The sequence below is a fragment of the Erpetoichthys calabaricus genome, chromosome 17, assembly GCF_900747795.2.
Source record: "Erpetoichthys calabaricus chromosome 17, fErpCal1.3, whole genome shotgun sequence".
Classification (NCBI taxonomy): domain Eukaryota; kingdom Metazoa; phylum Chordata; class Cladistia; order Polypteriformes; family Polypteridae; genus Erpetoichthys; species Erpetoichthys calabaricus.
The window spans coordinates 54165940-54183991 of NC_041410.2; the positions used below are offsets into that span (position 1 = coordinate 54165940).

Consider the following 18052-nt stretch of genomic DNA (forward strand, 5'->3'; position numbering starts at 1 on the left):
TAAACTCAATGGAAATATACATACCAACGAACCACAATCCGGAGTATACAACTTCTCCAAAAGACAACTCTTCACCACAGAACAAAATATTCTCGCTAGAGGAATGAAACTCAATCACAAAGACGCATCTGACATGAACTTCCTAGGTTCCTTGGATCACATCTTATTAACCAAAAAAATACCGACAGACAACGCACAAGAAATAAGGTGCACAATTGCCAGCCAGTTACATACAAGACATCCGACCACACATACAGTGCATCCGGAAAGTATTCACAGCGCATCACTTTTTCCACATTTTGTTATGTTACAACATTATTCAAAATGGAATAAATTCATTTTTTTCCTCAGAATTCTACACACAACACCCCATAATGACAATGTGAAAAAAGTTTACTTGAGGTTTTTGCAAATTTATTAAAAATAAAACTGAGAAATCACATGTACATAAGTATTCACAGCCTTTGCTCAATACTTTGTCGATGCACCTTTGGCTGCAATTACAGCCTCAAGTCTTTTTGAATATGATGCCACAAGCTTGGCACACCTATCCTTGGCCAGTTTCGCCCATTCCTCTTTGCAGCACCTCTCAACCTCCATCAGGTTGGATGGGAAGCGTCGGTGCACAGCCATTTTAAGATCTCTCCAGAGATGTTCAATCGGATTCAAGTCTGGGCTCTGGCTGGACCACTCAAGGACATTCACAGAGTTGTCCTGAAGCCACTCCTTTGATATCTTGGCTATGTGCTTAGGGTTGTTGTCCTGCTGAAAGATGAACCGTCGCCCCAGTCTGAGGTCAAGAGCGCTCTAGAGCAGGTTTTCATCCAGGATGTCTCTGTACATTGCTGCAGTCATCTTTCCCTTTATCTTGACTAGTCTCCCAGTTCCTGCCGCTGAAAAACATCCCCACAGCATGATGCTGCCACCACCATGCTTCACTGTAGGGATGGTATTGGCCTGGTGATGAGCGGTGTCTGGTTTCCTCCAAACGTGATGTCTGGCATTCACACCAAAGAGTTCAATCTTTGTCTCATCAGACCAGAGAATTTTCTTTCTCATGGTCTGAGAGTCCTTCAGGTGCCTTTTGGCAAACTCCAGGCGGGCTGCCATGTGCCTTTTACTAAGGAGTGGCTTCCGTCTGGCCACTCTACCATACACGCCTGATTGGTGGATTGCTGCAGAGGTGGTTGTCCTTCTGGAAGGTTCTCCTCTCTCCACAGAGGACCTCTGGAGCTTGACAGAGTGACCATCGGGTTCTTGGTCACCTCCCTGACTAAGGCCATTCTCCCCCGATCACTAAGTTTAGATGGCCGGCCAGCTCTAGGAAGTGTCCTGGTGGTTTCAAACTTCTTCCACTTACGGATGATGGAGGCCACTGTGCTCATTGGGACCTTCAAAGCAGCAGAAATGTTTCTGTAACCTTCCCCAGATTTGTGCCTCGGAGGTCTACAGACACTTCCTTTGACTTCATGCTTGGTTTGTGCTCTGACATGAACTGTCAACTGTGGGACCTTATATAGACAGGTGTGTGCCTTTCCAAATCATGTCCATTCAACTGAATTTACCACAGGTGGACTCCAATTAGGGGCGGCACAGTGGTAGCGCTGCTGCCTCGCAGTTAGGAGACCCGGGTTCACTTCCCGGGTCCTCCCTGCGTGGAGTTTGCATGTTCTCCCCGTGTCTGCATGGGTTTCCTCCGGGCGCTCTGGTTTCCTCCCACAGTCCAAAGACATGCAGGTTAGGTGGATTGGCGATTCTAAATTGGCCCTAGTGTGTGCTTGGTGTGTGGGTATGTTTGTGTGTGTCCTGCAGTGGGTTGGCACCCTGCCTGGGATTGGTTCCTGCCTTGTGCCCTGTGTTGGCTGGGATTGGTTCCAGCAGACCCCCCGTGTCCCTGTGTTCGGATTCAGCCGGTTGGAAAATAGATGGATGGATGGATGGACTCCAATTAAGATGCAGAAACATCTCAAGGATGATCAGGGGAAACAGGATGCACCTGAGCTCAATTTTGAGCTTCATGGCAAAGGCTGTGAATACTTATGTACATGGCTTTCTCAATTTTTTTGTTTTTAATAAATTTGCAAAAATCTCAAGTAAACTTTTTTCACGTTGTCATTATGGGGTATTGTGTGTAGAATTCTGAGGAAAAAAATGAATTTAATCCATTTTGGAATAAGGCTATAACATAACAAAATGTGGAAAAAGTGATGCGCTGTGAATACTTTCCGGATGCACTGTATTTCGACAAAAGAACAGACAGCTCTACAATCGCTACAGAATGATAACAGCATCGTTATCATACCAGCCGACAAAGGAGGCGCAACTGTCATATTAGACAAGGAACAATATACCACAGCAATGGAAGAAATGCTTTCTGACACCAACACTTATCAACAGCTGAATAACGACCCAACTACGACCACACTTAACAAAATAAAATAACAACTACCTAGACGCACAGAATTATTATAAAATGAAATCCAGTGATGCTAATTGCCCTGAATTTTATGGACTCCCAAAAATATATAAAACACCTCTGAAATTCAGACCAGTAGTCAGCCTAAAAGGTGGACCAACTTGTCTGGCTGCGCCGTACAATGGCTGCACCAACGAGAGCTCCGAGTCATCTCAGCAAAAAGTTATTTATTTTCTTACTACTCACTCTCTTTGTGCGTACTACTTTATCACACTTTCAGTATGACCGGCAAATACTATTGGAATTACGTTCATCAGCCAGTTCGGATTTTACAACAGTTTTTGATATCGCGGACACAGTACTGACTGGAGTCTTTTACTTACTCGCGCGACGCCGAAGGAAAACAAAGAGGGGGGGAAACACGCCGGAGTTCTGTGCCGAACCCGACAGAGAAACAACAAGCCTCCTCTGCCTAGCATCCTGCTCACTGACGTTCAGTCTCTGGACAACAAATTAGATGAGCTGCGCGCATGGATAAAGCACCAAAAAGACATCACGAACTGCTGCGTTTTGGCGTTCACAGAGACGTGGCTGGAGTCCAGCGTACCCGACTGCGCAGTCACACCAGACGGGTTCACAGTTTATCGGGGAGACAGAAGGAAGGACTCAGGCAAGTCAAGGGGAGGGTTGTGTGCTTTATGGTTAACTCTTCGTGGGCTACGGATGTGTGTGTCTTAAAAATGCACTGCTCACCGGTTCTCGAGCTGCTGACCATTAAAGTTAGATCCTTTTACCTCCCGAGGGAGTTCAGTTCAGTTCTCCTTTCAGTTGTTTACATCCCCCCACAAGATGATAAAGCTTCGGCTCTGGATGAACTGTATGATGTAATCAGTGGACTAGAGAACGTTAACTCAGAAGCAGCATTTATTGTGCTGGGAGACTTTAACAGAGCAAACATGAAGAAAGTTCTCCCTAAATACTATCAGCTCATCTCTCCCCCCACAAGAGGTGATCAAACACTGGATCATTGTTACACCTTATTCAAGGACTCCTACAAACCCCTCCCTCGACCAGCTTTTGGAAAAGCAGACCATTGCTCTATATTGCTGCTGCCCGCATATAAACAAAGACTTAAACAGGAAAAAACGGTTTACAGGGACATCTACAAATGGGACAGTGAAGCTGAGGGGGTCTTACAGGACTGCTTTGAAACAACTGATTGGCAGATGTTTGAGGATGCAGCTGATGGCAACATCAATGAATTCACAGACTCTGTCACAGGATATATCAGCAAGTGCATTGACGATGTTGTCACTAAAACCTCCATTTGTATATATCCTAACCAGAAACCGTGGGTAAATAGGGAGATTCAGGCTAAGCTCAAGGCGCGGACCTCTGCCTTTGGCTCAGGGGACTCTGATGCATACAAAGCAGCCAGATACGACCTCAGGAGGTCCATCAAGAAGGCCAAACGGGACTACAGGGACAAAGTGGAGTCAAGCTACCACAGCTCTGACACCAAGCGCCTGTGGAATGGACTGTGCTGCATCACTGACTATAAAAAGAAAAACACAGTCAGTGTTCAGCCCACTGCATGTCTTGCAGACGAGCTCAACACTTTCTATGCTCGTTTTGATGCAGCCAACAAAGAACAGGTGCTATACCCTCAAGGGGGCAGTGACTCTGTCACTCTGATCCTTGAAACGTCTGACGTGAGAAGGTCCTTCAAAAAGGTCAATCCTCGCAAAGCTCCGGGAACAGATGGCATCCCAGGCCGTGCCCTCAGGGCGTGTGCTGACTAGCTAGCAGGTGTGTTCACCAACATCTTCAATCTCTCCCTGAGGCAGTCAGTGGTCCCCACTTCCTTCAAGGCATCCACCATCATTCCTGTCCCAAAGAAACCGGTGGTCTCCTGTCTGAATGACTAACGCCCGGTTGCACTGACATCGGTCATTATGAAGTGCTTCGAGCAACTGGTCAAAGGTTACATCTGCTCCTCCCTCCCCGACACGCTGGATCCTCTCCAATTTGCTTACAGAGCAAACAGATCTACAGAGGATGCCATTGCACTAACAATAAACACTGCCCTCACCCACCTGGAAAGAGGAAATACATACAGGTACTGGTCATAAAATTAGAATATCATGACAAAGTTGATTTATTTCAGTAATTCCATTCAAAAAGTGAAACTTGTATATTAGATTCATTCATTACACACAGACTGATGTATTTCAAATGTTTACTTCTTTTAATGGTGATGATTATGACTGACAACTAATGAATGTCCCAAATTCAGTATCTCGGAAAATTAGAATATCAATTAAGACCAATGCAAAAAAAGGATTTTTAGAAATGTTGGCCAACTGAAAGGTATGAACAAGTAAAGTATGAGCATGTACGGCACTCAATATTTAGTTGGGGCTCCTTTGGCCTGGATTACTGCAGCAATGCGGCGTGGCATGTAGTCGATCAGTCTGTGGCACTGCTCAGGTGTTATGAGAGCCCATGTTGCTCTGATAGTGGCCTTCAGCTCTTCTGAATTGTTGGGTCTGGCGTATTGCATCTTCCTCTTCACAATACCCCATAGATTTTCTATGGGGTTAAGGTCAGGCGAGTTTGCTGGCCAATTAAGAACAGGGATACCATGGTCCTTAAACCAGGTACTGGTAGCTTTGGCACTGTGTGCAGGTGCCAGGTCCTGTTGGAAAATGAAATCTGCATCTCCATAAAGTTCGTCAGCAGCAGGAAGCATGAAGCGCTGTAAAACTTCCTGGTAGACGGCTGCGTTGACCTTGGACCTCAGAAAACACAATGGACCAACACCAGCAGATGACATGGCACCCCAAACCATCACTGACTGTGGAAACTTTACACTGGACCTCACGCACGTGGATTCTGTGCCTCTCCTCTCTTCCTCCAGACTCTGGGACCTTGATTTCCAAAGGAAATGCAAAATTTACTTTCATCAGAGAACATAACTTTGGACCACTCAGAAGCAGTCCAGTCCTTTTTGTCTTTAGCCCAGGTGAGACGCTTCTGACGCTGTCTCTTGTTCAAGAGTGGCTTGACACAAGGAATGCAACAGCTGAAACCTATGTCTTGCATACATCTGTGCGTGGTGGTTCTTGAAGCACTGACTCCAGCTGCAGTCCATTCTTTGTGAATCTCCCCCACATTTTTGAATGGGTTTTGTTTCACAATCCTCTCCAGGGTGCGGTTATCCCTATTGCTTGTACACTTTTTTCTACCACATCTTGTACTTCCCTTCACCTCTCTATTAATGTGCTTGGACACAGAGCTCTGTGAACAGCCAGCCTCTTTAGCAATGACCTTTTGTGTCTTGCCCTCCTTGTGCAAGGTGTCAATGGTTGTCTTTTGGACAACTGTCAAGACAGCAGTCTTCCCCATGATTGTGTAGCCTACAGAACTAGACTGAGAGACCATTTAAAGGCTTTTGCAGGTGTTTTGAGTTAATTAGCTGATTAGAGTGTGGCACCAGGTGTCTTCAATATTGAACCTTTTCACAATATTCTAATTCTCCAAGATACTGAATTTGGGACTTTCATTAGTTGTCAGTTATAATCATCAACATTAAAAGAAATAAACATTTGATTAAACATCAGTCTGTGTGTAATGAATGAATCTAATATACAAGTTTCACTTTTTGAATGGAATTACTGAAATAAATCAACTTTGTCATGATATTCTAATTTTATGACCAGCACCTGTACGTAAGAATGCTGTTCATAGATTACAGCTCGGCATTCAACACCATCATCCCCTCAAAACTCGTCTTGAAGCTTGATGACCTTGGGTTGGGGACGACCATCTGCAGATGGATTTTCTCTTTCCTCACAAACAGGCCCCAGGTGGTTAGAGTCGGCAAACACACGTCCTCATCACTCATTTTAAACACAGGAGCGCCGCAGGGCTGTGTGCTTAGCCCCCTCTTGTATTCCTTGTTCACCCATTACTGTGTTCCAAAACACGGCACAAACACCATCATCAAGTTTGCAGACGACACAACCATCATAGGCCTTATCACTGAAAACGATGACACAGCCTACAGAGAGGAGGTGCTGGCATTGAGTAATTGGTGCCTGGATAACAACTTGTCTCTTAACGTGAGCAAAACCAAGGAGATGATCGTGGACTATCGGAAACAGCAACACCAGGCCATCTACATCAGTGGCGTAGAAGTTGAAAGGGTTAACAGCTTCAAGTTCCTCGGAGTAAACATCACCGAGGATCTCTCGTGGACCCTTCACAAAGACACTGTGGTTAAGAAAGCTCACCAGCGGCTCTACTTCCTGAGGAGGCTGAGGAAGTTTGGCATGAATGCCAACATAACCTCAAACTTTTACAGGAGTGTGGTCGAGAGTCTGCTGATGGGCTGCATTACCATCTGGTATGGGAGCTTCTCTACCAGCGGGGGGAAATCACTACAGAGAGTGGTGAAGGCAGCAGAGCACATCATGGGCAAGAGTCTCCCTGCCATTGAAGACATTTACCTCCATCGGTGCTTGCGTTAAGACAAGCAGCATCATAAAGGACCACAGCCATCCATCACACCAGCTGTTCTCCTTGTTACCATTGGGCAGACGATACAGGAGTCTGGCTGCTCGGACTATAAGACTTAACAGTTTTTACCACCAGGCCATTCGACTCCTCAACAGCAACACCTGAACAGTTATATACACTTACATTACACCTACATTGCTTTACATCTACATTGCACTACTCACACACAAACTGTACCTGCACACACTCTGAATACTGACTGGAACATGCATCTGCACTATTATGGAATATGCATCTGTACTTATAAAACATTATCTGTGCAATAACTGTCATTTGTACTTGCTACTCATTCAACTCATATTGCTCTATAACGTCTTTTAAAACGTACACATTTTATTTTATATGGCTTGTCTATTTTTAACTTGTATTTTTTTTTTTTAATTATTTTTTAGCTTTATTGGATCTAGGCTGAGTGACTTGTTTTTCTCGTCATAAACATTTCATTGTATGTTGACCCTGTGTTAACCTATATATGACAAATAAAGCTAAACCTAACCTTTCAAAAAGACTTTTTCAGGTGCTCAAACATTTAACTTATGACTCGGAATATTCTGTGAACAGCACCGAGTTGGCACTACAACGCCTGAAAGACGTATCAATTGCTGAGGACGAGGTCATGGTCTCGTTTGATGTCATATCACTATATACTATGATTCCAATCCATCTGGCCACAGAAACACTACTAATGAGACTGAATAATGACCCCACCATAAAGACATGAACAAACCTGTCCACTAAAGACATAATGCACCTAATATCACTTTGCCAGAAAACTCACTTTCATTTCAACGGAAAATACTACATTCAAAAAGAAGGCATGCCAATGGGATCGCTGTTATCAGGACTTCTGGCAGAACTGGTAATGCAGCAATTCGATAACGTAGCTCTATCTCAATTCACATCCAAAATTTGGATACGCTATGTAGACGACACATTTGTCATATTAAAAAACGGCCAGCTGAATGATTTCTACAACCACATCAACACAATATTCTCTGCAATCCAATTCATCATGGAAAAAGAAACAAACTGACGCATCAATTTCCTGGACATTTCCATTGAAAGAAGTAATGACCACCCTGATTACAAGTGTCTACCATAAGGAATGCTATTCAGACAAGATATTACACTTTGCCAGCAATCACCCAGCATCTCATAAATGGAGCTGTATTAAGACTTTATTAAGAAGAATTCACACCCATTGTAATAGGAAGGAGACAAAAACGAGCAAAAGATGCTATCTTTTCCATCTTTTCACTTCAAACGGCTACCAAAAGACATTCATTAAACAATGCCTACACAGGAGACACCAGAGAACCCAGCAAACAGTCGACTCCAATCTGACCCCCCCATCCCACATGGCACACACTTCCTTATCATCACGGAGTGTCAGAAGGTGCAGCACGTATCCTGTCCAAATCAGGCATCAGAATAGCACATAAACCAATGAACAATCCGCACACTGTCCTTTTTAATACCAAAAACAAGAAATCCACAGCAGAGACACGAAACGCAGTTTATAGCATTCCATGCAGTTATTGCTCAGCAGTATACATAGGACAAACGTCAAAAAGAATTGCAACATGTATACAGGAGCATCGAAACACCATCAGAAGGAAGGACTCACAACCACTGATTTATACACACACAAATTCAACCAGACATACATTTTACTGGGACAGTGTACAAGTAAGATTTAAGGCCAGTACTAAAAGTAACAGAGAGCTGGCTGAATCTTGGCTATCAAATGAAAACGCCATTAACAGACATTTGGATATGAACCCAGCATATGCAAACTTAATAAGAAGAACATCCTCATAATAAATAAAACTTTATGACCAACACCCTCCTAACCCCACCTCATTACCCCTCGCACACACTCGCCTACCAACCCGGCCACAACCTAATTTTGCTATACAGTAATCCCTCCTCCATCGCGGGGGTTGCGTTCCAGAGCCACCCGCGAAATAAGAAAATCCGCGAAGTAGAAACCGTATGTTTATATGGTTATTTTTATATTGTCATGCTTGGGTCACAGATTTGCACAGAAACACAGGAGGTTGTAGAGAGACAGGAACGTTATTCAAACACTGCAAACAAACATTTGTCTCTTTTTCAAAAGTTTAAACTGTGCTCCATGACAAGACAGAGATGACAGTTCTGTCCCACAATTAAAAGAACACAAACATATATTCCTCTTCAAAGGAGTGCTCGTCAGGAGCAGAGTCTGTCAGAAAGACAGAGTAAAGCAAACAAATCAATAGGGCTGTTTGGCTTTTAAGTATGCGAAGCACTGCTGGTACAAAGCTGTTGAAGGCGGCAGCTCACACCCCCTCCGTCAGGAGCAGGGAGAGAGAGAGAGAGAGACAGAGAAAAACAAACAGTCAAAAATCAATACGTGCCCTTCGAGCTTTTAAGTATGCGAAGCACCATGCAACATATCGCTTCAGGAAGCAGCTGCACACAGAAGGTAGCAACGTGAAGATAATCTTTCAGCATTTTTAGACGAGCGTCCGTATCGTCTAGGTGTGCGAACAGCCCCCCTGCTCACACCCCCTACGTCAGGATCAGAGAAAGCGCAAGAGAGACAGAGAAAAGTAATTTGGGTAGCTTCTCAGCCATCTGCCAATAGCGTCCCTTGTATGAAATCAACTGGGCAAACCAACTGAGGAAGCATGTACCAGAAATTAAAAGACCCATTGTCCTCAGAAATCTGCGAACCAGCAAAAAATCAGCGATATATATTTAAATATGCTTACATATAAAATCCGCGATAGAGTGAAGCCGCGAAAGGCGAAGCGCGATATAGTGAGGGATCACTGTATATTGCCTTTGATTCTTGTATGTCTAATCATTATCCTCTGATGATGGCTCCTGGCAGGAGCTGAAAGCTCAGGAATACAAACTACTTTATGATACGTGATTCATTCTCTCCCTTTGTGGATCTCCAACTACAAATATGCAAACCATATCACAAACCTTTGCTTCCATATAAGATATATATATATATATATATATATATATATATATATATATATATATATATATATATATATATATTACACATACATTCATACATATATACTCTACAGAGAAACATGCTTTAAGATTTATATTTATCATAGTATGAACATAAAATGCGGAATAAAATGCTCAGTCATGGTGCACTCTTGTCAAATGAACCATATTAAATAAATATTACCCGGTCAGATATACAGATACAGTCAAAGTGGGGCTGCACAAGATCAAAACATAAAAGCTTGCTTTCTGTTGAATGCAATGGAGGAAAGAAAAAATACTTTGCACATTCACTTAAAATTTTACTTTTTATTTTAATACTCAAAAGCTATTTTAGTGATTCACATATAAAGTTACAATGACCATAAGGGAAACCGGTCTTTTTTTTTTTTTTCACTTCCAGGATTACTGAAAACACCTCTTCACAACATATTTTGGGACATTTTACTTCTTGACAACAGTGGGGCTACTTCAAGGCATGGAAATTTATCCAAACTAACTTGAAACAATGACATTGTGTCTTCACATTTTGTACCCACTGCAAAACTGCAGTTCCTTCTTTCTGAAACCGTTGTTTGATTGACACCTGGAAAGTGTGCAGGACTTTAAAATAAAGTGATGTTACTGTGAAGATCATGGATACAACCCTAGATGATATATCTTTTGTGACATGACTCATCATCATGCTGGAAATGTTAATATGAAAAAAGTTGCACTGTCACCGTAAAGGGATATACACAGTCTTCAACAATTCATAGGTTTGTTGTGACATTCAAATGATATTTAAATAGTATTAAGAGGCACATGAACAATATTTTGAAACCAAACATTTTTTTAAGGTAAAACCAATCTTTGTTAGGAGAAAGATTAAATTACAAAATAACCTTGTAATGCTCTGTATGCACGTGTGTATACCATTTAACTAACTGTCTGTGGAAGTATCTTTTTCTTTAATTACAGTATCGTGCCAATTTGAGTACATGTATTTTGCAATTTCATCCCTCTCTTCTTTGACAAAGAAGAGAACTTCATGCAAATTAAGAGGGGAGGTCATGTTCACTTCCCTGTTTAAGTAAATCTACAGGTTTTCTACTAGCTCTGACTGGGCAACAAAAGAATACTGATCATCCATTGCGTAAACATTGCTAGTTTGTATTGTTTGAATGTTTCAGACTGTTATGTTCAAAGGTGAGATAAAAATATCTTAATATCTGGAATCAACAAGTACTCTGTACCCAACAGGTACAACAACTTGTCCTGGAAGAAAGACAGCTGTAGCATCTCCTGAAGCAGTCTAGGCTGTTACTTAAAAATGTTTATTACAAGAGTTATGTTTAACTTAACAAGATGTATATTTTACTCCTTTACATATTTTTTATGTATACAATGAAAGTTCTACTTTTTAGTATATCAGCTGTATAAATAATTCAAAAGTAAAAATCTGAATGTAGACTAGTTACCTGTTTCTATAGATGCACTGCCTCCATTTGTGGGTGAAGCCTCAAAAGATGTTCCTCGTACAGTGAAGACTTTAACTTTTGATTTACATTTCACTGTACAGAGTGCATTTCCTATGAAGAAAAAACGCACATTGAGCATTATATTCAATTTAAGTTATATAAATCATTTACGGATGACACTCTTTCATTATTAGGTCATGGAGAATTAAGTGCATCACTGCAGCAGCATACAAAGGAGCCATTAGCTCTGGGGAAAACACCAGTACATCACAGGACAGTCAAATCAAGGTTATCATTTTGCCTTTTTATACACTCTCTCATACACTTATACATACACACACACACACATTATATATATATAGAAGTAGGGTGAAACACGTGTCGCGTACTCTTTGCATTATTTGACAGTAAACTATTTCAACCATTCTATGATCTGCTTTTCAAAACTGAGGGTATCGTGGTGGATGTCAGCCGACTTGCTGACCAACCACAAGCGTTACCTGGTAGGTAACCACCCATACAATCAGATTGTGATTCAGACTACGAATGCCGTGAATGTAATTACCCCGATCTACATGCTGTCAAATAAACGAACCACACACCGTGGCGCAACATTAGGGGCTTCGCCTCTAGCACTGACGTCCGAGGTTCGATTCCCAAGAGGGAGTGCAGTAGAGTGTGTACGCCTGATGAGCCCAGAATTAGGGCGAAACACGTGTCGCGTACTCTTTGCATTATTTGACAGTAAACTATTTCAACCATATATATATATATATATATATATATATATATATATATACCGTGTGACAAATATCTGTGCATCCCAAGGTTATTATAGTTTTGCCTGTTAATATTAGTTTTTATTTCTATATTCTTTCTGATCTTATTGGAAATTCAGTTTAGTTTTAGTTTTCCTTCATCGTGTATTTTTAGTTTTAATTTACCGTATTTTTTGCACCATAAGACGCACCTGACCATTAGAGGCACCTAGGTTTAGAGGAGGAAAACAAGAAAAAAAATATTCTGAACCAAATGATGTACTAATATGTTTAATAAAATATAGCAGAATAATATGTCAACCATGTAAATTCAACAGCGGTATTAAGAAACATCATCACTGTCATTAACAAATAAGAAGAGACTTTAAGGTTCAAGCACTCTTCTAGTTTTATGGAAACCCGAAGAACTCCTCATCGCTAGTGTCAGAATTTATGAAAGCTCAGTTGCTCACAATCACTTTGCAGGAGCACGTACCTATCATCATGCACATTTGGACCAATGCTCCCTGAAGTTATATCGCCAGTCTAGTCCCATCTATATTTGTAATGCCACAAAGCCCTTCATCTCATCATTACTGAATATGAATAATTTTACACAATTTTATAATTTTTAAACTATTTTCTATGTCATTTGTGCTGAACAAATCTGTGCTGACTCTTGGTACTTTTTTCTTTTCCTTTTATTGCCCAGAATGGTCCAATTTGTAATGAAATTTAGGTGAATTTTAAGGTGTGACGCTTTTTTACTCTAAATGTCTACAGCACACAACATATCCTGCTCCAATGACAATGTGCTTATAATGAATGCCGTCAATACTGCATTCAAACATCTCAAATACTGGGCTTTGTTATTTTCTACCAGTCATATTGATCTCTGATTCCATCTCAGGCACAAACAATTTATAGACAGAATTATGCCACCCACAGGCCTAAAATGATCAAAAATCAGTATCTACTGTGTTCTGACAGGTGTGATCATAAAAATCGCAGGGGCTCAATAGGCTTGAATCAGTGTGCAGACCCCATCTAGCTGTATTGGGGGAAACAAAGAAAAACAAGCATGTAGTGTCAAGGTTAAGGGCAGTGAGACTTGAATAGCCCATGCATAAGAACAGTAAACCATTAATGAGCCGAGCAAGAGCAGGTAATAAAAAGTATGGACAGGCACAAATGACAGAGACAGCATCTGAGATTAAGAACAATATATACATTATCTAAACCTGATTATCCAGAGCAGGATCACAGGAAACCCGGAGCCTATCCAAACAGGTTTGGATGCAAGGCAGGAAAAAATCACTGGTATGCAATATGTATGATATGGCGGATGTTAAGAATAAAAAGAATATGATGATTTCAACTATCTGTTTTGAGAGAAATATTGAAAAAATGGGGACAGATCTTTTAAAACATAATTCTGCTATTGGATTATTTTTACAATATCTGGTATTAAGAATGATGAATATTAACTAAAAAAGATAAATTAATAAATATAGCATAAATATAAAAACACACTAGTATGTTTAGCTTTTCATCACTTCGTAGACTCTCTTGCCTACCTACCTGTAGTTCAGTAGAGACGTTGCCAACTCAGGAATTTTACAAAGTTTGTATGTCTTCGTTGTTAAACAACGTTTTTAAAGCAAAAGTGATTGGTCAGTAACAGTATGCTGATCTTGTATGATGACCTTGTCAGACTCTCGATCAGTGCCGTTTTATTTTCCAAAATCGGGAGTGGTCTCCCCTAGACTTTCTTGTGTACTCAGATATGGGGATGAATATTTGAGGAATAAACCGCAAGATAATTATATACATCATGTACATTAAAAGAACCATCAACAAAAAATAAAATCAAATTAATACTATATTGCACAATTATTATAAAAGTAAAGGTGAATAAATCGGACTCTACAGCTGCATGAATATATAAAAAAAAAAAAGAAAAAAAAGAAATCGAGTATGTGTTCAGGTAAAGTACCACTTCCGGTTGATGGATTTGGCCCAAATGTTAATACAGATCTACAACTTTGGTGTAACGACCACATGCCAAATTTCATCTGTCTATCTAGTTGCATTTTTGAGTTATCATGTTTACACACACACACATATATTAATTCAAAAAACTGTATTTTCGGACTCTGGGGGGTCTAAATGTCAAGATTCATCAAAACCTCAAGGTCGAATTATTTTCATGATTACTATACTTTCTCTATACTTCTTGTGTGAAGTGGCAGGTGAATTACTGTCAACAAAAAGCAGGGACCTGAGAAATAAACTGAAATGTTACTCACTAAACTAAAGTTTTTGTTGACCACCACACCCGATTTGGCCATGACCCGAAGTAATTTCCCCCAAAGGATTGTATGTAAATACAATTAATCTGTTCCGGACCGTACAAGCTGTATGTAAATATATATATATTTTTTTAAAGACTTTTAAGCACAAAAATAGTTAATTATACCAGAGAATGCACAGTGTAATAGTAAACTAAATGTTTGCTTGCTTCTTCTGTAATGTTTACCTCTCTCGGTCGTGCTCTCTGTCTCTCACTCGCGTTCTCGCGCTCTCTCTCTTGCTCGCACGTGGTCTCGCTCATGCTCTCTCTTGCTCACTATGCTGCGGAGAGAATGCACAGGGAGATACTGAACATGTGCTGAAATCATTGGTGCGTATGAACCGGAAGGGAAACTGGTTTGTTCGTCACCCGAGTGTGTGGTCGTGAACAGATGCAAAAGTTTGGCGAACTTTTTGGTCGTAACCCGATTTGTACGTGGTCCGAGATATTCGTGACCCGAGGTTCCACTGTATATATAGTGTGACACTAGGGGTCGCTGTTGCCCCGTGTAACCCACAGACAACACGTCCAGACACCAGGTAAAAGTACCAGAAATCATTTTTAATTATTTCTATAATGTGCACAAAGCACCTCCACCTCCACAATACTCAATAATAATAATAATACAATAAATCAATCCTCCACTCCTCCCAGCAGCTCTGTCACTCTACCACCCAACTCCGGCTCCCCTTGCTGGGTTTCCCATAGTCCTTTATGTAGTCCGTGACCCGGAAGTGCTTTTGACCATGTGATTCCATAGCACTTCCGGATCTTGGGATCGATAGAAGTAGCAAATGTTTTGAATGATTGCGTGCCACATAGCCTTGCAGACATGCTAGTTTCAATGGACAAATTAACTTGGGCTTTTTCATACGTTTTTGTATTTGAATGAGGCTGTTCCACAAGCTGATACACTCTGAAAACAAAACGTTAACGCCTGCTGTCTGGCATTACATGGCTCTGGACTTAGATGTGCATGCTGATTGTTGCTAACACTTTCAAACTTTCTACTTCTTTGCCCAGAAACAGGTCAAAGGATAATTTGTGATTATTCTGTTGGTGATTAAGGTTTGTGGAATTTTTACTCTCATTGTGTACATCAAACAACATAACCTGATCCAAAATGATATGCTTACTATTACCACTTTTGATACTACGAAAATAAAAAAAAAAATTGTCATATGGATTTTGTCATTTTCTACAGACCATGTTGATCACTAAAGCAGTCTCAGTCAGAGAAAATTTATATATAGAATTTTGCCACTTGCAGTCCCAAAAAAAAAAAAAAATTCAGAAAACAGACCATGTTATGTTCTGATAGAAACAACCATGAAAACCAGTTGAACACTTAGTGGGTAGAGCTCACTGGGCTTGAATCAGGGCAAGGATATAAAACCACTTCTGAAGTTTTGAGTGTTCCCAGAAGGACAGTGGCCTCAATAACGGAAGAGATTTGGACCAAAAAGGACTCTTCCTAGTGTGGGCCGTTTAGCTAAATCATCACCTTTGCATACTCTGCTATCACTAGAACTAGTCATTGTCGCTTTCAATTTCTGAAGAACTGTCATTATTATCACACGATAAATCACTTTCTTCTTCACACGTTTTGTAGTCCAATGGCCCATATTCAGCTCTCCTGCCATTGCAAATGTTGTGTGAATAGACACCGTTCACAAGATACACGAAAACTCTGGGATGACTCTGTGTGTGTGTGTGAAACTAGGAGCTGAAAAGCTGCCTCAGGGAAAGAGGAAAAACAGTAAAGAGGACTTGATCTTTAAGTCTAGCAAGTAGGAATTTTTTAATGGTATTTATTTCTTGGTCATTTCAGCTGTTAGAATAGTTTCATATAGTTTTATTTTTTCATATTGGTTTTGTTAATTATTTTATTTTAATTTACAATTTTTTTTAATTTATTAATAGTTTTTCTATTTGTTTACAATAATAACTTTGAGTCATTCACATTCATAATAGGGCAATCTCAAGTTATCACTTAATCCATTTTTGTAGGTTTACCACTTTCTAAGGGAACCAATAAATTGCAAAGCAAGCCTCTGGTGCAGGTGTGGGCTTAGAATGACTCATACATGTAATACATTTTTTCATATTTAGTATTAGACAGTATTAGAATATAAATCCATATTAGTATATATGCTATGTTCTATGCTCTCAAACGTTTACTGAGAAGAGAGGAAGAAGAAAGGAGACTCAATAAATTAAAATTTCTTAAGTACAGGGCATCTAGATTTATTTCCTTTAACATTTAATATTAAATCCACCCTGTGTGCAAACCTCCCACTTCTCATGAGCATTAAAAGCTGGAAAATTGAAAGTTAAGCGTTATACATTATTATACCACCATACCTCCACAATGACCAATGCTTAAAATATAAAATTAATTTAACTAAGGAGTTTCACTTACCAAACTCATCCTTTTAAGATAAGCATTTTTAAAGTTAATTCTTCCCTCAACATGGTATATATGAATTTGCATTGTAAAAATGTGTTTTAAAGATAATCCATTTTCTCTTAAAAATACATAGCCAGTCCTTGTGCTTTACAATGTGGCACGGAATACTCGGGGAAACAAAAGCCTAAAAACTTACCAAATACATTTTGTTTGAAACAGCAAAAGTTTTGATATAAACTTTTTGTGGCTCTGATACATGATTGTCACAATAATAGAGTTCTGGACAGAATAATAAACCACAGCCCTGGGGGATTAAGGTTATTGTGAAGGAAGACAAGTGTGGAGGGAGTGTGTACAGCTAGTCTTCTTTTAAAATGGCGAAATCTCATAATGCTGCTATTTTTTTGTTCAAAAATGACATGTAAAACATATTTTACAATGCGTGTTTAAACTCAATATGAGGATCAATATTTGACAACTTTCTTGAAAAATGGATGCATTCTGTAAGTCTGTTAACACATACTGATGCTGTTAATTTTAAGAAGGCTCTTTAGAATTCACTTATAACTCAATCTGTGATGATCCTGTACTTTACTTGCTCTTGTTACCTTGAATTATATTTATGTTTGTTTAGTAACGAATAAAAAAATTAACTAATTGAACTACACTTTTAAAATAGTTTTTATTGATCTCCATCCTCTTAGAAAGTTTCTCCTTTAAGCAGAGCTGAACATAAAGGAAGCAGAGAAATCGAGACCTCGTCATAGGTGATGTTGAGCATGCAGCAGACTAAAACCACAAGAAAAACAAACAGCATGACTTACCAGCATAGATTGGTCTAACAAAAGTATCAGGTGATTTGATCTCGGTAACATCAGACACAGGAGCTACATCAAGCTTGGCAGCAAGTCTTGGTAATATACTCTATAAAAAAATAAACAATTGAGGAGAAAAAGAGAAATATTTATTAAACTAAATGCACACATTAATATGAAACATCCACCTATCAGTTTTTTAACCTTTTTTTCTATTATAGGGTTTATAGGGAGCTAGAGC

General features: G+C 40.0%; 1 protein-coding gene across 1 annotated transcript in view; it reads right to left on the reverse strand.

The window, feature by feature from the left end:
• The window catches only part of etfa (electron transfer flavoprotein subunit alpha), a 130946-nt gene that overhangs the window by 37571 nt on the left and 75323 nt on the right, over nucleotides 1–18052 (reverse strand). Inside the window, exons 5-6 of the mRNA XM_028823062.2 lie at nucleotides 17821–17920; nucleotides 11476–11586 (exon numbers count right to left, since the gene is read on the reverse strand). Coding sequence (XP_028678895.1) covers nucleotides 11476–11586; nucleotides 17821–17920 — 211 coding nt within the window. The remainder of the gene's footprint in view (nucleotides 1–11475; nucleotides 11587–17820; nucleotides 17921–18052) is intronic.